Genomic DNA, 21,802 nt, shown 5'->3' with positions numbered 1-21,802 from the left:
CATCCCAGTGGGATTGTGCTCTCTCAGAGTTGGACAGCTGAAAAAATACATATATTGGTAATTAAATTAGACTGTATTTACAAATATTGGCTCAGAGATTTTCCAAGTCATAAACTTCTATCCTTCCTTTTCTGATGAACATAAGCTTTGCTGAATTCAGAGCAGATAACGTGAAACTCAACCTTCTTCCAGCTCTACAAAATCTTGGTTTAGAAAACATTGATGGAGGGCTATAACTGAAGTGTCTGAGACTTTGGTTTCCACTGAGACATGGGAGGGGGTGGCAGCAAAAGGGAGGAAGGGAAACAACATCTCCTTTAGCCTGTTAAAAAGAAAGGGAACAGGAAATCAGCTTTCTCCAGTAAAGTCAGCCGTGTCCCCCCTCCCCTGCTTTTGGTTGTGTTGTCACCACGGAGGGTTATTTTTCCCATCCTATTCTCAGTAGAGGGAAATAGAGGAGAAAGTGGCAACTTCTAGGGTCAGTCCTCCCCCTGAAACCAACAACAGTTGAATTAGGATCCAAATGCTGCTCCAGAAAGCCTGAGATGACACAGCTCTACATTGGGGAAAAGATAAATGGCCTTTGAAGATGACTTTCAGGGAGGTACAAAACACACAGCAGTGGGTACCCAGCTCTGCTCTCATCAGGTATGCAGGAGTGACATCTGCCCTGACCAGTCTGGTGGTGACACTGAGGATGGAGTCTGGAGCTCTCTGAATTTTGGGGTTTCCTTTGGATTTCTAAACTACCTCCCAGTAAGTCAAACTCTATAAAAGAAATGATCACGCCACCCTAGTAAATACACTTTTTTTCCCCCCCCATTTCTCTGTAAATACCCAGCTGCAGATTTGGTATTTTAAAAACCGAATCCACGTACTGAATGAACTGAGGATTTCAAATGGCACCACGGGTAGTTAAAGGCTGCATGGCAGCTCCACTGCAGATCCAGCTTTTCCAGCCTGAGCCCCTGCTAGCGAGAGAGAAGGAGCTCACATGGACTTTGCACTGATTTATTCATATCCCATCTCTTACGTGGGCGAGCTGAGCCTTCAGCTTTTGGCATCCTGAGCTTTGGTTGCTTGCAAGGACACGCCACGAGTACGAAACGGGGGGGACAAGATGATGTTATTTCCATTTAAAACATTCAGAATATATGTTATAAGGAGAAAGAAGAGTCATAATGACACAGCTGATTGCTGTCAGAGTGCTAAGAGGGAGTTTTTTTGGAAAAGGTATTATACAGCCAACTGTGACTTGCATAATCATTTTAAAAGCCGTTCAGGACATCTTCCTGCCTTGATCCTGAAGAAACTGGGAATAATTTAGAAAGCCATGGTTGTCAGTGTGACTGAGCTCAAGACTGGGCACAGTTACACACACTGGGGTAACCAAAGCCTGATACTTGGAGTGCAGAGACTTACAGGGGTAAAGTGTAAAAACGTGGTCTGGTCATTCATTTGTTGTGATATCAAATAGTTTAAGTATCGTGGCTGTCCTAAAATCATCTTTGTAAAACCTTTCTACTGGCCCATGAAGCAATCAGTAAGTCATCTCTGATGCCCACCTAGAGCACAGATGATTTTCAGAGTGGCTGAAACAAAAAGCACCAGGGTATTTATTGAATCATATGTCCAAAATTTGAGAGGAAGCCTAAGGAGTGAACTATATCTTAAATATCTTACAAATTATGTATGATTCTGTGTTTAAGTACAAAGGGAAAACTATGACAATTAAATGAAAGATTTTGTAGGACAACATATTTCATTTGAACAGAAGCTATAATTTTTATTAAATTTTTTTGTAAGGAAATACTTCCATTAGGATCTGAGCTCCTTCTGCACATTTAATTCTCCTCTCAGCCAGTGACTCTGCAGTCCCTTTTTTCATGAATTGCTGACTCTGGCCCTGCCACTCGACATAACCACACATGTTTCCTTAATGCATTTTTTTGCAGTCGCTTTCCTGGCTCATCTTTTGATTTCCCAGTTGTATCAGCAGCTTTGTTGGAGTCATTCCATAACGAAGTGGGGAATGAATGAATTAATGAATCCGCCTGCCTCTGGAAACAGTGGTGAGTGCAGCCAGAGTCAGCAGGCAGAGATGCTCTTTTTTTAAAATGATTATTATTTTCTAATTGGTGGTATATTTTTGATGCTGAGACTTTAAGAAGAACCTGCAATCTCAGATGTAAATGTGCTAAATTTAAACATAAATGTATATATTTAAATATAAACAGAGGGGTCAGGGCCTGATGGGCCGCTGGCACCGTTTCACTGAGCAGGGTGGGAGCCGTGGGGATCCATGAGCTGTTGATTCCTGAGAGATGATGGCCAAGATCTTCACCTCTGTATAACCTCAATATCTTCCCCTCAGTGGTAAATAAGATTTATTACAACATACTTGGAGAAGACCTTGTTTTCTCTCGCAGACTCCTTGTTACAATGGCAGTTTCTCAACAAAACAACCTCCTTGAGAGCTGCTGTAAAACCAGTTGGTGCAGGCTGAGGAGGGGTGATGTCGTGTGGTTCCAGCACGAGAGGAACTTCTTCTGGGAGAGAAGTGGCATTTTGACACAATTGTCTGAAAGTTTGGCAGCTGAATTAGCTCATGCACACAGTCACAGGGGGCAACTTGGCACGGTGCTTCCAGAGCAAGGCTTTGGGGAGTCATCTTAGCTGGTCACTGAGTCACCTGGCAATCTCCTTTCCCTGGTTTTTTTGAGAGGCTGCAAGTGTCTCTTTGGACCATTTCAGATGAAACCACTCATCTTGGAGAGGGCCTGGAGAGGCCCTTCCCATAAACAGCGTATGGATGGGCCCAGCAAAATGCAGTGATTCACATGTGTGCTTCCTTGCTCTGGAAGGAGGGAGTGGGAGCCGCTTCCTGTAGCAGCAGCATCTCTTGGAAGGTGGCAGTGGGGGCTGTCTGAGATGCAGTAACCTCTGCAGTTGCTCAAAACCTTCCTGCAGGCAAAAAAAGTTCTATTTCTGGCATTTAAAAGGGGGAAAACAATAAAGGCCTCACAGTTGCATTCATCTTTCTGGATTTGCACAGATTGCCCAGAGACAGAGATGTGGGAGTTCTTTCATTCAGTTTGCATCATACCGTCGGTTTTGTTTGCTTTTCTGGGGCTGGTCCAAAAGCTTTCCCATCAGAGACAAGGCAAAGGGGTCTCCATTTCTTCTTCTGACCTTTGTCTCCCAGTTGGAGAACAGGTGAGACCCATCCTTTCCAAACTGGTGCCTGGAGATGGAAAATACAAAGTCTGCACGGCAGGGTCACTTAGCTCCAAAAAAAAATCAGTGTTGAGGAATTCCTCAGTGGCAATTATTGACTGTTGAGGATGATCCCAAGGGAGGAGGACTGAGCAGGCATCTCTTTATAAACATTCCATGTTCTGTATAAAGAGCTTATGGTAAACTTTCTGAGGGAGGTAATAAACAGTAAGCTCTAGAAACCCTTCAAGGGATCAGTTCTAATTTTTAATATGGAGACAGAGCATTGCATGGCAGCAACTCAATAGGTAATAGGATAAGAATTGACTTTCAAGCCTGTTTTTCAGCACAGTGCAGAGTGGGGGGAAAAAAAAGACAAGAAAATATGTATGGAATAAACATTTCAAGTTGAATCTACACATTTGTGATTTATTGTAGACTGTGTAAATATTTTTTTCCTTCAGTTACATTTACAGCAATGCAGAGTAAAAGCAGATAGTAAGAAGGTAGGAAACCCACAGCGATAACAACAGGCATGATTTTCATCTTCCAGGCACTTGCTGTGGATCCATATAATCCTTAGATATGTTTGTTTGCATTTTAAAGGTCTTTTGACATACCAAATAATCTGATTTTGTGTCATTTCTTGGTAAACACTTTACAGGTCAGATGTGTTTCATCCCAAAGAGCATTCTTATCAGAGGCTTGCCATTAATAATGCATTAGGAAGCATTTGTTGCTGTTGATCCTTCACTGGAAAGCAACCTTTATTACCAGTGTTACAGTAATAGAGTGATACCCTGAGAGCCAGCACAGCCTGTACTGGTTTAGAAGTAAAATAAGAAATGCAGTGACTGTCAGTGTGGTGAATGTGAACATTCCAGGGAGGATTTATGGCAGGAGGTCAGCTCTAGAGCCCCACATCTCAGTGATGGGTGTCAGTGGCACATGGTGCTGTCACAGGGGTGTGTCCCCCTCCAGTCCCATTCGTGCTTGTCACCCCCTGCTCCGTGACACTCTCTGGGGGCTGTAAAGTGACCTGTGCTGGGGCAGGCAGCCCCTGGAGCCCCTCCCTGATGCAGTTTTGGTTTGCTCGTGGGTGCAATCAGCACAAGATCAGTTGTTGTTGAGACCTAGGACACATCTTGTATCCTTTTCTTTTTTTTTTTTTTTTAAGTAGAAGCTTTGCAACTGCCATCAAGTGCTGCAGAGGAAACTCGGTTTCAGGGGGTTGGAACTAAAGCTTTACATTCAAAACCAAGACATTTTAATTTCCCCTTTGCTGTGATACAAGTTGGTGCCAATCCATCTCTTTTGGGGAGGCGTTTCCAGCAGACCCCACTGAGGATGTGGCCCAAAATGCAAAGGTACATGATTGATAACAATTTTCCAAGTGTTTCTCAAGCTCAGTCTTTTCTCTTGACAGATACAGAATTTCATATCCTTGCAGTTCTTATCCTACAGTCCCCCCAACCTCTGGGAATGTCCATATTTACTAATATTCAGAATTATGTGATATTGTTTCACAGCTCTGGTTTTGATGTTTCCTTCAAGTTTGTCTGATCACCCTGCTCACCTTGTCTTCTCTACTGATATGTCATCACTTTAATTCTTGATAATATTTCCTTTTATTATTTTTTTCTAACTCAAAACATAGAAATAGAGTACCCACATCCTCTACAATACAGGATAGTATTTTAAAATACTAATAATAGTATCAACTCAGAAAAAAATAAATTACAGCTGCTTGAAGTTTCAGAAGTAACTTGAGACTTGGGGTGACTCATTTAATGGGTCCCTTATTTAATCCCCTCTCCCTGTGGGTGTCCAGCATTGCCTACAAAGTTAATACCATTAATTATCTCAAGCTGAGCACCCAAGGGACTATTTGCTTCGGCAAACCTGGAATCTTTTCAATTGCTAGGGATAGAAATTATTTGAGTTACCTCCAGGGGTTTAGGGGACTCTGAAGGGGGGGTGTTTCTCTTTAATCTGCCCAGAGCTGTTGCAGACTTAATTCCCTGCAAGAACCTCTGTCTACACGTTTCTATATATGTGTGCATGTGTATGAGATAATAGAGAATGACTGACTACAATATATGCATTTAAGCTACTCGTCTGAAAATTACTGAGCATTAAAATCCACTGGGAATCACAAGATTTCCAAATTAGGAAAGCACGTGTCAGTCAGTGTGTGGAAATGAGTCCTGGTACAAGAGTAGCTTTCAATAAGAAGAATGAGTATTGTTCCCTGGAGTACATCAATCCTAGTTTGGCCACTCTGTACCAGCTTTTACTATTTTTCTGGAAGCGTACATTGCCTTTTGTTATTATTTTTTCCTGTCTTTTGTTCCTTTGTGCATTTCTATTAGATGTGTCTCATGGGCCAGCTATCGAGAGACACACTGCTGTGCTGTGGCAAATGAAGGCATTTTCCACCGTAAACAAGGTATTGTGGGGCTGAAAAGGAACGTGGACAATGACAAGTCCTGGACGCTTTGTAATTGTTTAAATGCATTTTTATTATATTGTGCACTGACATAGAAACTCTGAAAAATTGGCTGGTTTGACCCGAGGTTGAAATGAGCAGAACGCTGCAGGGTAAATGAGGGGCTTTGGGAAAGATGGCATTTTGTTGGTCTAGTCCATCAGTATGTATCTTTCCATGATTAAAGCATTATTTTAATTTAAACCACTTGCAGGTCTGCCCCATCTCAAAAAAAATGTAAGACATCTTGAAAATCCATGGCAATAAGTTGAATCCTATTGACTGTCAAGCTTTTTTGTTCTAAAACTCACATGGGCATGCATTGAAAATGGTATTTCTCTACTTAGTTTGAGCTGAAAAAGATAGTGTGGAAAACTGTGTGGTCACAGGTGACTAATTTCTATCAGTACATTATTTATGTGTGGAAAAGTTTAGCGGGATGGTAGAAGACTCAGAATTTGGGCTGGCTTTATTCACAATTTGTAGATCCTTTCTGTTACTGCCAGAGAGACAATGTTTAAAGTCATTATCTTGATTCATTAGTAGGGTATATCAGAACACTTTCCAAGGGTTTATTCTTTTGTTCCCAAATTAAAATGCTCAGATCATAACTGAGGAGAGCAGAGATCGTAGGAAATGGGGTCTCCCCTTAGGCTGGTGAACCAACCTGGTATTCACCTGCTGTCCATTCACATGACAAAACAAACCATACCCTTTCACAAGGTCTGAAACTACCTTGTGTCCACAGAAGTAATGAGATACCCCTCTAGATAAGACCAGGAAATTAATGATTAATTACGAGATATGACCACAGGACTCACCTGCCTGTGATTTGAGGTGCTCTGCAGGCAGCTGCCCCCTGATTCCCGGGTGCCCCCTATTCATTTCCATCCTGTACGTCCAGAATGACACTCTGGGAGTTAGGAAAGGGTTTAGGAATATCTTATCTGGAAAGTCAAACAGGATTTCTCCTCTGACACAGTAGTGTCTCAGGCCTGACCTGAAACCAGTGGGGTTTTTAAGAGCTTTTCCATGAACTCTATTTGCTTCTTACTCAGTTCACTCTGCTTTTCCAGATACTGCTTCTTGTTTAGTCTCCTGAAAAATAGGGTAATTTTCTCTGTATTTTCAGTTAAAAATAGAAAAATAGAGGTAAGTTTTAAAAAATGCAAGCCTGCAATGAAGGCCCACTCCTTTTTTTTTTTTTTGCAGAGGAAATTCATGCTCTGATTGCAGCCAGCAGCAGAGGGTCCCCTCCAGGATGCTCAGAACCATCCTTAAAGCAAACAAAAAAGGAAATACAGAACTACTGCTGTTGCTATTCCTTATTTAAAAAAAAAAAAAACAACGAACACCTCTCATTTTTAATAGCTGTATAGTTAAATAGATATGTGTTGGTCTCTTCCACTTGTCTCAGCAGTGAGAACTGGCACCAGTGTGAGCTCAAGGAGAACCAACATCCTTTTTACCTCTCGCTCACGGAGAATTTCTCAGCAATTTATGCTGCTGTCAGTCCACACCAGACATTTGCTTTCTCCTCGAGATTGAGTTTCAGCCCAGCTCCCATTTGTCTGGAGCACTGGCTATGCAAGCTGCCTTGACACATTAATTTAATTTGTGCTTCTCAATTCATACTCTTTCATTTACGATCAAATATCGGGAAAGGTTACAATTAATCAGAGCGCGGGAACAGAAGCCAGCAAAGCTAATGATGAATTACTGCGTTTGGGTGGCTCTGGAGGGGAATAATTGAGGTCCTTGTGCTACAGAAAACTATTATTAGTAAGTAAAAATTATCAAAGAAAGGCGACCTGCACCCATCTCCCATTTTGCAATCCGTGTTTCTGTCAGTTTTCTCAAAAATGAAGCATTTTATTAACGCTCCTGGCTGCAACCGGTATTTTTTTGACTGTGTGGCTGCTTTGGGGGAAAACCTGCCTTTTCACAGGGCACTGGGGGGTTTGAGCCCAGAACTGTCCCCCACTTTGGGCTTGCACGTGATACCCGTGTGCCCAAAGGCAGTTTTTTAGATGCTAATAGCGTGCCCATCCCCGAGGGAAAAGGGCTCTGCTGCTGCTTGCCCAGCTGAGGAACCAACCACAGGGAATCCCTGCGGAAAATACAGGCTCACAGGGTGTGCTTCCTGATTGAAACTGAACTAATTGCTGGTTGTTTAAAAGCAAACATGTTGCTGGGCTGAAGCAGACAGAGCACAGAGCCCCCTCCCGAGGGAATATTTACAGCCCGGTCGGCCGAGTGCTCGAGGTGTGTGTGAGAAACCCTTGCAGGCTTCCCAGGGTGGCTCAGGGTCACGATGGATACACATGATTTCCTTGGGTTAGTGAGACACATTATCTGACTGCTGAATTACCATAAAAAACACATAGGTCTCCTGCAGCTGTGGTACACAGTCATTAAAAGGTCCATTTTTAAGTAAAAACACCCATCTCACTTTGTTATTCTAGGTACTAACTTTGTAAGGTTATCGTGTGTTTTTGTGCATGGCAGAATTTCACAGACCTTTACTCAGTGTTTTCTGGGGACACCTGGGATGGCAAGAGCTGCTGTCAGTGCTTAGGGGGTGAACTTGGGGCTCCTTGATAGTTTTCAAGATGACAATATAGAGTAGGTCTTTCCAACTTAAAAAGAATATCTAGTTGTAGGGGAAGAAAAAAGTGGCTCTGACTTTTTCATTGGGAACAGAAAGTCAGAGTTGAGCAGACTTCTTTCTTATTTGGTGGGTTGAGAGGACTACTCTTACATGGGATGTGATAAAAGATACAGAACACTATTAACCTTAGGACTGAAGTCACCCTTTTTTTTCTTCTATTCCAACTGCTTTTGATTTTACTTGCTGTAAGTACAAAAATATATTCTTTGGGGGTAGTAACATATATCTGGACTTTCAGCTTTTCAGTTCCCAGTCCCTGAGTGTCCTCTGGTCTCAAGGTATAGGAGAGGGACAACTCATGAAAACCCCAGGATGGGGTCGAGCATTTAAGATTGAACCAACAGAGCAACCTGTCACCTCTGTGTGAGCTCTGGGAGATGAGCTGGCAAGGCTGTAACTTTTTTGGGGAAAGCTATTGCTGGAAATCCTGCCCTGAGCACAGACCATTGCTCCCCTGGCACCCAAAATAGTACTGCCACCCTCATGCTCCAGGGTAGGACTGTAGGATACTTCTTGCTGGAAAAACACCTTCGTTTGTGACTGGGAGGCAGCACGGCAGTAGTGCCGTAGCTGACAGAGTGGATGTGCTTTTCCACATCACACACCTTGCAGGGGCAGTGTCAGACACAGGGAATTTCCTCTCTATGTGGGCACCTGATCTGTCATTGAAGGTCAGGGGTGAAATTTGGATTAGTCTGGAAGTCCATGGCACTGTGATGCTCAGTGAATTATTTCTGTGCCTAGGAAGGAGTGCAGTGCAAAGAGCCAAGTCTGGCATAGATCTAACAGGCAGGGTGTGCTGATTAGCATGTAATTCGATTTGTTAGGCACTACAGTAAACAGCATTAAGTGCAAAATGCAGTGATTGCTCCTGATAGCACCCTTACCTCGGTGCCTGTGGCTGTGGATGGAGGTGTATCCAGGGTCTCCAGGAGGCACCAGCAGGGCTGGCAGTACTCCTTTCATGGGTAGAGACAAAGAAGAAGAGTAAGACAAACACTGCAATTACAAAAGAGGTTGGATAGCTGTATCTGCAGAGCACAGCTCACACACTTCTCCTGCTATCCCTGTTCCTTCCCCATTCCCCACTGACGCAGTCGGGACCAGCCCTGCTCTGGATTACTCAGGAGGAGAGGTGGTGTGATAGCCAGATTTTCCCCACCAGTGTTGTGTTTTCCTCCAGTAAATGCCATGTCCATATGTTTTCCATCATGGCTTTGGTAGAGAAAGTCCCTTATCTTTATTCTTGTGCCGCGGTTGGACCGTGGGTTGGAGGACCTTGGCATGGCAACCTGGAGCTGAACAGACTTATCTCCTGGCTCCCCTGCTTAAGAACAGACTTGCTTTTGGTCTCATGCTGTCACACTTGCTGAACTCTTTGTTTGCTGTAACTGAAGGGCTGCCTCCTTCAAACCTCACATTTACAAGCACAAAATTAATGTGCTGCATCATTTCAGAGTAAGAGCAAGCGAAGTCTTTCTATGGAAGTGCCCCACTGAAGCCATGCAGTGATGAGTCCCGTTTTCTCTTCCCCCTCAAAGCCAGCTCAAACCCACTGTCATCAGTGGTAGCTGTTTTTAGGACAGGCTCCCCTCATGTCCCCATGAGGTGTTGAAATCAGCCAGACCATCCCTTGGCAAAGCACGTGCAAGGAAAGGACAGACATCCTGGTTGTGCTCATCCCCACCAAAATAGCAACAAATTACGAGTATGATACCTCTCATTTCCTCTTGTTCCATGGGGGTGAGCACAGGAGGAGCTGCACAGAAAGGTGGCATTTGTTGAGAGACCTGGCACAATCAGGAGTATATTGGAAGCTGTCGGGAAGAATTAAATTAAGGTTGAGTGCTCTGGCATGGGGATGGCACACAGGCAACTCTGCAGAGCTGCCCAACAGCCTCTTACCTCCCTGTGCCCCTGATAAAGGCAGGCAGTTGCCCCATTGTCTGTGGGATGTTTTCCTAAGTGACCCCATTAGGAAATTAGGGTTTCTTAACAACTGTGAGAGGATTGCTGTTTTGTTATGACAGAGTACGGGCAGGTGTCTGAGTGAACTTCAACTTCATACATTCTGTGCTCCTGATAGAAATCCTGTAATTTGTATGCTATACACTCTATCCAGCATCCTGGAAAAGTCCATCATTTCTCTTCAAAGCACTTGGGTACCTCTTATTCCTGAAAGAGTTTTACAATTCTTGGAAAACGTTTGTTCACTCATCCAGGATGTTTTCTGCTTCCACGCCTAATTAAACGAGTAAATGCCTTTTTTTTTGTGTGTCGTATCAAAATGACACAAAATTAATTTTAGCCATAGCAAAAATTAAATCATCTCTCCTTTTTTTGAGACCAGGCACATCAGTGGAGACTGAATTGGGGCACTTAAAAGCCCAGAGCTAAAGGTTTCACAGACTTGGCTGCCCCAGTCCTCATCCTCAGACAACTCAGGAAAACAAGTAGCATCGTTTCCATTCTTTGGGAGAAATCAGAGGAAATGAAGTTTCCTTGTGATTGCTGTGTGTGTTACAGTTATTTAGAGGGACTGTGCTAAGGAGAGGTTGGCTTTGCTTTGCAGTGGAACGGAGAGACTTTGCTGGCTGATGAAGTGAAGCGACTGTGCAGCATTTATTATTGAAACCCTTAAGAGCTGGTGGAGGCTCTGCTCCTTTCAGGAGCACCGAGCAGCCATTTGCAGAGCTGCTGGGGAGGCAGGCTGCTGTTAACCAGGGTTCCTGGTCACCTTTCACAGGCACAGCCCCACGGGAGGTGTTCTCTGGCCGCTGATATCCACAGCATTGCTGTGTTTGCCCGCATGGCTGAACCCATCCCTGGCTGTGCGAGGTGCCAGGATCCCTGTCTGTCCTGCTGGAGCTTCATGCTCGATTTAAGCTCATCTAAACAGGAGCTGCAGTCAAAAGGGGGGGCAAGTCCTACTGCCCAGACCTCAGACACCATCCTCGTGCAAAAGTGCGGCCTTGGCATCCGGTTTTAGACTAAAATACTGTCCTGACAAAGTAAAGGTCCCACTGGGCCAAATTTCACATTTGCTTCTATCTGCAACAGTATTGAAACAGGAGAGAGCAACATGGCAAAGACAAATCTAAAACCAAAAGGGGAATATCTTGTTGAATGAATCTGCTGTTTATTTTTAAAAGCAATATGCACTGTGCCAGCTGATGTGCTTTTAGTTACGTGATGTTGTTTGGAGCTTCGGAGGACCTGGAGCATCCAATAGCTGCGTTCGGATGCAAGTCCAGCAGGAAATCCTGCAAGTGCTGGCATTGATCGGGCAAAGAAGTACATGTCTAGAGCTGATGGTTTAAAATGTTACTCCAATAGACTCCAATCTCACAAATTCCCATCCCAGAGGGTGAATGAAATCAATCCAGTGCCATTGATTTGCCGCCGGCTGCGATTTGTGGAGCCCTGCGGACGAGCGCTGAACACGAGCTGCTACCTGGCTGCTTCTCTTTGAGCCTGGAAAATAAATAGTCTTTGAGCAGAGGCCAACCAGGATGGCTTTGGGTTAGGCTGGAAACCTGTCTGTGAGTGCCAAAAGGTACCCAACATGCACCAACAAGACAAATAAAAAGATTATGATGGTGGAAATGGAAAAAGAGCCAAAGAAAGTATGCACAGGGGAGACAATCACCTGCAAATGCACAGGGGGTACTTACAAAGCAGCCAGCAATCAATTTTCAAATAATGGGCTTGATCTTTAAGTAAACTAATAAAAGGAAATGAGGCTGGAATAAATACCTGATTTATCATCCCATCTTTTTTTTTTTGCTGCAGCGGCAACACAACTGTATTTTCTTCTCTGAACTTCTCTCCGCCTCCTGAATCATAAAGTCAGGGCAGCACCTTTACAGCTGAGTCTCTCCTGTGGCACAGGAGGTTTTATAGAGCTACCAGCCTCCTCGCCCTGCTTCTGTTTCAGACAGATGCTGCTCAAGGGCTCAGCAAGCCCTGCTTGAAATGGCCCAGAGATCAAGGTGGAGGACTGTTTTGAGACAGCAGAAGGAGGCAGAGGACTTTGCCAGAACAAGACAGTATTTCACTGAAAAGTGACAGGACCACTGGCAGTTTCCCTGGGACCAGGAATTTGTCCTTGCCTTATGCAGCAGATTTCTGGAGTCCTTCAGAAAGTCAATTCTGAACTTGCTTCAATATAACCATTAGTCTCCTCCTCTTTGTTGTAAGGTGGGACCCACCAACCCCAAGGGTTAATGCAGGTTTTGGGTGTACTGGCTGTTTCCTGTGCCAGTAGAAGGAGCAAATACCTTCATCCCTTTCAGCTTGCAGTTCGTGCCTTCTTCCGCTTTGAAACTTCTCTTGCCCCAGCTAGCCTGTTAGCCTGTGATCCCTGTGTGCCCTGCAAACCCTCCTGCTGCCTTCCCCAGGCTCCTCAGGAGGGACAAAGCAGCAGGAGGAAGGCAAACCAAACTGCTCTTATCAGGAAATAACAACTAAAAATTGACTAAAACACTCATTTTCTGTAGAGCAAATGCTGTAACAATTAGCTTTACCAGGCAGCCTGGCCAACCCAGCAATGCAGAAGCTGGGAAGGTCACATTTCCTCCATCAGCCTCCAGTTCCTTGCTTGTACAGCATTGGAGGGACTCCTCTCTCTTCTCCACAGCACCTGCACAAAGACCAAAGGAGGTGATCCTTCTTTCTGGATCTTGAAAGGAGCAGGGCCATCACTGTAGTGAATCCCTCCCAAGTGGACATAAACCCAGGTACTGTGGGCATGTGGCTCTCACAGCAATCATTTCTCCCCTGAAGGAGAAGTCATGTACTGTGATGTTTGTAGTAGCTGATACCTGATACTGTTTTTAAGCAGGAGCCTTTCTGAATGCAGGTGAAGTCCCTTGGACCAGGTTAGAATTAGATCTGAGCTCTCTGTCTGTTTGCATGGCTGAATTGGCACAGCAGTAAATCTGCCTTTGACTGCTGGTGTGTGAGATCTACATCTGACCACAGCAGGGCCGGGCTCTCATCTGGGATGGGTTGTCTGGTGGGTAGATTTGAGATGCAGAGCCGTGTGTGCGTTTGCTCTGTGGTGTGTCAGGGCACAGCTCACCACTTACACCGAGTGCCGTCCTCTGAGCAAAGCCATCCGCTGCTGCTGGCATTGCTCCAGGCTGGGAGCTTCCATGGGATGTAACTTGCAACGGAGAAGGAAGCAGAAAGTAAGACCTGGGGCTTTCTTTCCTGGCAATAGGGGCATTTTCTTGTTTCGGAAGGTATTATGAACATTTAGAGGTAAGAAATAAGGACGTTGTGGGTTTATTTCTTAAAATCTCCCAGCGAGGAGATCAGATAAGCCCTTCCCTCACATAGATCTCAATGTGTGGAGTGAAGTTCATGCAGGTATTTGGCTGAGGCCATCTACTAAAATTCCCTAGGAAGTAGGGAGAACGCTTGTGGGTTGCAACAAAGCATAAAGATGTGGCGATTTTTTTTTTTTAATTTTCTTTCCTGTTTTCTTATGAATTCTCCAGATTTTTTCACCATGTTCGGGAAAAAGAAGAAAAGACTTGAAATTTCTGGGCCCTCTAACTTCGAGCACCGGGTCCACACTGGCTTTGACCACCGGGAGCAGAAGTTCACGGGACTACCTCAGCAGTGGCACAGTTTGCTGGCGGACACGGCCAACCGGCCGAAGCCTATGGTGGATCCATCATGCATCACTCCCATCCAGCTGGCTCCTATGAAGGTACAGAGTCCCTTGGGAGTTCCCCAACCTGCCTTTAATTGCTTGTAACCTTAATGAAGCAATGCCAGTGGTGTGTTGGCATTGCACAGTGGCTGTCCCGGGAGGCAGGCACGGCTGGGGAGCGTGCGAGTGCAAAGGCAAACATTTAACAGTAGTGCTGCAAGGAAAAAAAGAATTATATATATATATAAAAATTGTGTGAATGTCCCAGAAGAGTGTGAGTCATGGGTCTGGCAGGGGCCAAGCCTTCACGTTCCCAGGCTGCAGAAGAAAAAACCACAAGTCCCCATGGAGGCCCAAAACGATGCTCCTCTGCAGCATAAAACTCCTCGATAATTAATTTAAGAGCAGTGCTTTAGGCAAAGGCGGTTTGGAGCAAGGGAGAGAGGGAAAAGTACACCAAAGAAAAAGAATTAAATTGCTTGTTCAGCCAGGCAGGGAGCTCAGGGAGGGATCTCATTGCCACCTGCTGCTGCCTGGAGGGGGTAACACATGGGGATGGAGCTGAACTCGCTGGGTGGTAAAATGAGGGGAAACAGCCCCAGGCTGTGGTTTGGGAGGTTCAGACTGGACAGCTGGGAAGAAAACTTGGCTTAGAGGGTAGAGCAGCACTGGACAGGGAGCCAGCGTGGCTCTGGGATCCCCCTCCAGAGGCTCAGGATTCTGGTAGACAAATTCACCCTGATGTAGCAGCATTTCTGGGATTGCACATCCTGACAGCCAAGTGAACCACACCTGTGTTGTGGTGGTAGCCTGTGCCCTGCCAGCCATGTACATCTACCCCTCATGCAGCTGCAAAATAAATTTAGGATTTCCTTTTCATGGGGATTTTTCTGCAGCAAGGGAAAATCAGATAATCCTGAGAGCGTGGACCCTGTAGCTATATTTGATAAGTGCTCTTTACTAAATTTACATTTACTGCCTGCTCCTGAAGGGCACTCATCACTTGCTGATCAGGACTGCTGGGTGGTACTTCAGGACAAGGGGGATAAAACCAAGGCCTTGCTATTTTGCTATAATAGAATATTGTACTGTATATTAGAGGCCTAGAATAATGAGGGAAAAAAGTAGGCAAACCTTTTCCTGCTAGGGGAGGAGAGCAACTTTGTTCCACAGCCCTTCTTAACACCAAAAATATCTCTGGGTGTTTTGCCATGAATGCATGAAGATGTTTTAAAATGGGGAGGGGGGAAAGAAAGGTGTTTATTATCTTATAGAGCTGCCATCTCTTTCCTGCAGTTCTGGAACCATCAAATCCATAAGCTTAGTAAGTTTTAAAATGTAATAGCTTTCTCAGCACTGTACAGACCATACCACTCTGGGTCTCAGCCTGCAAATGGACGTGTGCAGTGCTCCCCAAATTGGCAATTGCCGCGTTTTGAAGTGGAGAAAATCACTGTATTTCCAAGAAATTTGTCAATTCTTGTTTTTCTGTCTCTGTACCAGGGGTCTGTATATGTGCAAATACCAGGAACGTACTTCTGAACTAAACTGTAGAACTGAACTAAACTGTAGAACTGAACTAAACAAAATCCAGTTCCCAATCCGAGCTCATTCTCCCAGTGTAGCCTTGGGCAGTGGTGGTCCTTGCTGCATCCGTGCATCCCACAGCATCTTCCCAGGATGTGTCCCAGGGACAGGATTCCTGCAGCCTGGTCCCCATTGTGGCAGGGGCTGTGGGGCTGAGCACAAACCAACCCATCTGCAGAGAGACCCTCGGGAGGGGTTTGCTGTGGAGATGGGAGATGTGGATTTGGAAGGAGATTACCCAAATTGCAGCTGATTGCATGACACTGCTCCAAAGGTATAGTTAGATGAGGAAATGGTGTTAAGACTGGAGGATTCAAGAAATTGTGCCTTCACCCTCCGGTTTCTCTCCCTGCCAGAGACTCAGTTGCATCTTATTGAAATGGGCCTCCATAAGACAGAAAACACAGGATAGTTTTAATAGCAACTAAGAGACATCGACTGTAATCTGAGAATTTGCTTTCAACCCTATTGCAAGGTACCATTTTACTCTATATTTTTTAAGAATTAAGATCCTTATTTTGTTATAACAACTCATGGAGAGAAACTGAGTTGCAGCCACTTTAAAGCAAAAACTCTTTTCATGTTCCTAAACTAGCTCAGCATAATCATTTAATTTAGATGAATTTTTTTATGTGTGCACATGCACCAGTGCCTTTAGTGTTGAAAGGGCACTGAGGATTTCATAACTTCACGGAGAGCTGAAGATTTAAAATGCACTTGCAGTTCATGGAGACAGGAACCAAAGGTTCTGAGATCTCAGTATTGGTTACAACTTTCCCCTTTCCCACCCAGCAGTTCATAGTTCACTTGATGTACCTTGTGAATGCACTGATGTGTAGCAGTAGAAGGTTCATAATTTTTCCCTGAGTCACAGGAGTAGGTCAGGCTGAGGCATTTGGCCAGAGTTAGTTGGTGCTGAGGTTTCAGGTCATACAGCAGCTCTGTAACTCTGCTCTTACGTGCTCCTGAATTTATTCTGTTTGATTCCTTCAGTATTGATTGTGCTGTGAGGCAGAAGTGTGTCCCAATAGGTGCTTCTTCATGACTGAAGAGCAGCACAGATCATAGAGCCAGACTTTGAGATTTCTCGGGTTTGAGACAGAACTGGTGTTTGCTTGCTTTGGGCTTCACCCAGAGCTGAGGCAGAGGAAGGGAAAGACTTTTTTTTTTGACTTCTATAGATTTCACAGCTTTCTCTGTTAGTGGTGTTTGCTTGTTTCTCAGCCTGCAAAGCAGAGAGGATCTGATAGGCAGCGTATCCCTTTGGGTAAAGCCAATAAACGATAAATATTCTCACTGCTCCATCTGTATATTCAAAGGCAGCAGCAGCAATGATGAAGAGGCAGCGCCCTGGGCTCCCAAATATCCTGGGGGATGTCGTTGCCCTGCCTCTGCGTTGGCTGGGATGAAAGGCTTGTAAGTGCTTTGGCACGAGGGTGGCGGCGGCTTGTCATGGTAATATCAGCCTTTGAATCCAAACCTGAGCTGACTGTACAAATTCATTCATTTCAAACGCAGGGAGAGACAATAATGGGATTCCCCTTCTCAGTGTGGGTGACCCAGATACCAGCAGAGGATTGTGTACTTCAGATGCCACCACAAGTCAGTAAAATGCTGCAGAAATTTCATGAAAAATAGAAAGCGGCAGTGATCTTGATAGGTTTGTGGTGTGGAGACAGAGGGGGTGAAAAAAGGCTGATTTTTCACTGAAAACATCTCTGCAAGAAAAATGTGAACTGCCTGTGTCTGCCTGCACTTAAAATGGGCTTCATGAAGTCTGAGATCCTGATGCCAGGCCTCTCGTTCCTCTTCCTTCGATACTTTGTAGTAGTTCTGTGTGTACCTGGAGCTCGTGGTTTGCATGTTTATTCTTAGCACACAGCATGCTTGGCTTGTCATCACCCTTATACTACACAGAAGCTTCAGTTTGTTGCCACCCTTTGATTTTTGGAAAGCCTCAGAGTCAATAACTAAGCAAATGCATCTCCACTCCACTCAAAATATTAGGAAAGCAAACGCCAGAACCCTTATTTTGGGGATTTTTGCCAAAAGAGCTTATCATTGGCTTTGTAAAGATGCTCTGTTAAGATCTTTGAGTGCCTGCTGCTGTCAGTGGGAGCAGGATGGCACTGAAGACTTGTTAAAATCCCTTCTCATGTTTCCCAGTGCAGGGAACAGCTGAGCGTCCTCGCTTCTGTCAAGTTTCTGGAGGGAAAAAAGGCATTTATTCATGAAAAAACACCATGCTGAGGTTACTCTTTAGTTGTCTGCACTGGTACGTGCGTGAAGCTTCCATCCCTTTGCTTTTGTTGATGCTTTGGGTAGTTTCATCATCCACACACTCAGCAAGATCAGATGAGAGTCCCCAGCTTGATGGTGACACAGTGACTGGTTTGTCCTTGAGGAAGAAGGGACGTAGCTGTGAGTGTTTGGGTGGCCAAATACACAGAGGCATCAAAAAGACTGAATCCTTCCTGCTGGGACCTCTGCGTGTCCTTTTCCCCTGAGCACGTTGCAGCAAATCCAGCCATGCTCATGTGGTGGAATTTTCCTTTTCCTGGATTTTCTTCCCTCAGCTTGACATCGATGCTGTACTGTCAGGAAGACGGCAGAAGCCTCTTGTGTGCCATGTGGGTTGAGCTGCCTTAAAAGTAGAGGACACATTGTCCTTTCCATCACTTGACCCAAATGCCCTTGAATGCCCCAGGTCTGAGCTGAGATGCACGTTAATTTAAGATACACGTCAACTGTGCCATTAACCCGTGGCAGTTCATTTACCTGGTGTTCTGAGCAGAGAACTTCTGCAGGGGACAGACCACAGCGTTGCCAGCTTTTCTCCCAGTCTTTCATCCTCATGTTCCAGTGGTCTAATCTATATGGTTTGTCTTACTAGTTTTAGCTTTTCTCCCTTCTGCCTCTCAAACCCTGACCCCGATCCTGGTGAGTCAGCTGTAATTTTAAAAACTTTTCTAAGCTTCTACTGATGCATTTCAGCCTCTCTACTGCACAGGGGAAAAACAACCAGAAAGTGAGTTACTGGTTGTGGCCCTTTCAATAACTCTGGCATGAAAATCAAAGCTTCTGTTTACTGTGCATGATGACAGATGAAAAAGAAGGTATTTCTCTTCGCCATCCTATTTGGCCTCTTAAAATATTTCCAGCAGTGAAATTCAAGTCTCCTTTCAGTTGTCATTTTTTTCCTGCATTTACATGCTTTCCTTGCTTAGATGGAGGACACTGTGCACAGTGATGCTGACTGGTCTAAGACCTCGAAGAGGAGATAAACCAGGGTCCTTGTCTGAGCTTGAGCAGTCGGAAATATCCAAGTTTCATTAGGTAACTCCTCCAGCCCTCTCCTCCCATGTGGAATTGCACAGGGGAAATGCCTGACCGGGAGATGAGGGATTTAGAAATAAAGAACCATTCAAAGGCTTTGCCTGCTGTTTGTGGGCAGATGGACAAATCAGTGGTTGTCCTGACCTCTCTTCCTCGTCCACCCAATTGTCTACTTCTCCTTGGTAACTCCTTCCTTTTAGTTATTCCTCCCATTCCTGCCTCTGTAGATGGGACAGTCTGAATTCCTTGCTTGAGGAAGGTTGACTCCCATCCCGCCAAATGCTGTGGATCTACAGCACTGCTTGACAGGACGGGATTGGAAGGCTGCTGACATCTCGTGGGCCTTCCTTGTAACCACATCATGAAGAGCCCTGCACATTAACTCACATTTCCTAATTACACGCCATGCAGTCCCACATTGTGCCTGGTGTGTGTTCAGCTGGGAGAGGGTGGAGGGGGCCCCAAAAAGGGCCAACACCTTGCAGCACAGGACATTCCGGGTGGAAGGAAAATGTTTTGCTGCCAAGTGTGGTTGAGCAGCAGGACAGCGGCCTGGAGGGACTGTGGGATCTCAGCCTTTGGAAAGGAGAGGGCAACATTTGATGGACAATGCCCTTAGCAGCCTGACTGGACTTTGATGTTAGCCTTGCTCTGGGCAGGAGGGTGGACTGGAGGCAGAAATGCCTTCCAGCCAAAGTTCTTCTGTGATTATCTTCATCTACAAGTGATTGCAGTCAGATTTGCCGTTTTCCTGCAAGGCAACCGCACTTCAATTTATTTTGATCGCTGAATGGGAATGCTTTTCATGCTACATGGTGCCAGAAGAAAGTGCTGCAACATTTTTCAGTGAAAGCTTTTCTTTCAAAGGGGTAATGCTTCACTCCTGAGGGCTATTTGGTTACTGCATTTACAAGTGACAGTGCTACTTCAGTTACTCTCTGTACCTCCCTGTGCAGATATAATACAAATATGCCACCTAGTGTCCATGGATGTGTCTAACTGTGACATTCACTTGGTGTGAGAAGAGCCAAGTTGCCAGTTTTGTGTAGTCTTACAGGAAATCTATCACTGTACAAATAAAAATCAGCCACAGGACGAATCAGTGCAAGAAGTACCCAGCTCAGAAATTCTTTAGAATTCATATCACTAGATTAATATATTCTCATATGTTCTACATCGTATAGAGGAAACTTTTGGGTTTATTTCTGATCACCTGATTTCTGAAAATTACAGGTTTTATCTAAGAATTTTTTTATGTTTTAAAGAATATTGTTGCTGCCCGTGAAGTTGATTGTCATGAGAGAAAAGTGTTTAAAAGTGTTTAAAAGTCATTTGGACTATGCTTTTAATAACATGCTTTATTTTAGTCAGCCCTGAATTGGTCAGGCAGTTGGACTAAGTGATTGTTACAGGTCTCTTAACAACTGAAATAGTCGATTCCATTTCCTTCTATTCCATTCCATTCTAAAGGAAATGCCTCTTCTCATGGCGCTTTATCTTCTTTATAGTTTTGAGTTTCTGGCTTTCTGAGTTTCTGGCAAAATTCCTGGTCAGCTTGTGAGCAGCAGCTCTTTCATACCATTGCATTTCATCCAGCCTGACTTTCACATTGTTTTTCCAGAGCCTCATCTGGAGAAGAAAAACTAGCATTATTGTCATCTCAGATTGACTCAAAACACAAGATGTTCCTCGGTTTTTCAGTTCTGCTACTGAACTAGAAAATCAATTATTCACGTACCTTTTCTGACCAAGATATTTGCCCCTCATGGCAAGGTTCAGGCAGGTGCATTTGGGGGTTTGTCTGCAGCTGGACTGTAGACACCAGCACCAGGGTTTACAAGCCAGACCTGGCCATCACAGAGAAACACTGAGCTTGCCAGTGAAAAACCCTCTCCTAGCACACAAAGTAAATACTGCCGGTGGCAAACCAAGTTTTTCTCATTCCATCTTATTTCTGTCCTTTAAATGTGCTCAAGTGATGTAGGAGCAGTGCCTGCAGAAATGTGGTTTCCAGAGGTGGTCGCCGCAGCCAGCGCAGGGTAGGGAATGATGCTTTGCTCCACACTGGACTGTGAAGACAAGTTCAGCACTGCAGTAAGACCTTAAGTGCATCATTCTGCCCCACTGCCTTGGAGGGGTGATAATTAATTGCCTGCCGATCATGTCCCTCGTTTAAAAGGTCCCTGACATCCCTAAAAGAACGTGTGCTACCAATACTCTACCTCCTGCAGACAGTTGGAGACAGGCTCACACCTACACCTGCACAGTCCCTCTGAGCCAACCGAGCTCTTCCCTGGGAGAATGTTGGAGTTTGCTGTCGGCAGCATGGACATCTAAGGAAGTTTTTCAGAAATCCTTCATCACCTAAGTAAGCTTTGTCCATGCAACAGTTGGCATTGAGTCAAATCAGTCTGCTCACATGACAAAGGAGTTACTTTACCTGAGCCTGCAGCAGACATAGACAACAACACAGATCAATATAGATTACAGACTTCCATGGGTAAAAGTAGTTTTCTCCAATATGATGAGTAAAAGAATGTTTTTAAATGCTGTTTGCACATCAGTATTGCAATTTTAAGTAATATTAGTGTTGGGGCAATCTTGCAAGGGCAAGCTTTAGTTCTGCTTTTGAGAGCTTATGTGAGTGAGCAGAACTTTGCAGTACACTAAATAAAGATTGAAAGTCAATTTAGAGTTCACAGTCTACATCTACTGAGGCTGACCAGACTGCTTTAGAGCTCAAAAACCATGTTAACCTCTAGGTCCACACATAAAAGGGGCAAACTCTCAGTGTCAGCATTTCAGAAATTGAATCTGGTCTCCTCTGGGAATAGAAGGTTGG

At 44.7% G+C, this 21,802-nt stretch overlaps 1 protein-coding gene across 11 annotated transcripts in view; it reads left to right on the top strand.

Moving 5' to 3' along the window:
• PAK5 (p21 (RAC1) activated kinase 5) overlaps positions 1 to 21,802 on the top strand; it is a 250,509-nt gene that overhangs the window by 197,768 nt on the left and 30,939 nt on the right. For 9 of the 11 annotated variants that reach the window (XM_039389848.1, XM_039389849.1, XM_039389852.1 and 6 more), the window contains one exon: positions 13,880 to 14,094. In XM_039389848.1, the coding sequence (XP_039245782.1) occupies positions 13,880 to 14,094 (215 nt within the window). Of the gene's footprint in view, positions 1 to 7,476; positions 7,487 to 12,496; positions 13,115 to 13,879; positions 14,095 to 21,802 lie in introns of those variants that run through there. The other 2 variants (XM_039389855.1, XM_027748013.2) reach the window with 2 other exon arrangements.

The sequence above is a fragment of the Pipra filicauda genome, unplaced genomic scaffold (assembly GCF_003945595.2).
Source record: "Pipra filicauda isolate LSUMZ 115617 unplaced genomic scaffold, ASM394559v2 scaffold77_size3566232_pilon, whole genome shotgun sequence".
Classification (NCBI taxonomy): Eukaryota; Metazoa; Chordata; class Aves; order Passeriformes; family Pipridae; genus Pipra; species Pipra filicauda.
This window is presented reverse-complemented; position numbering and strand designations above follow the sequence as displayed.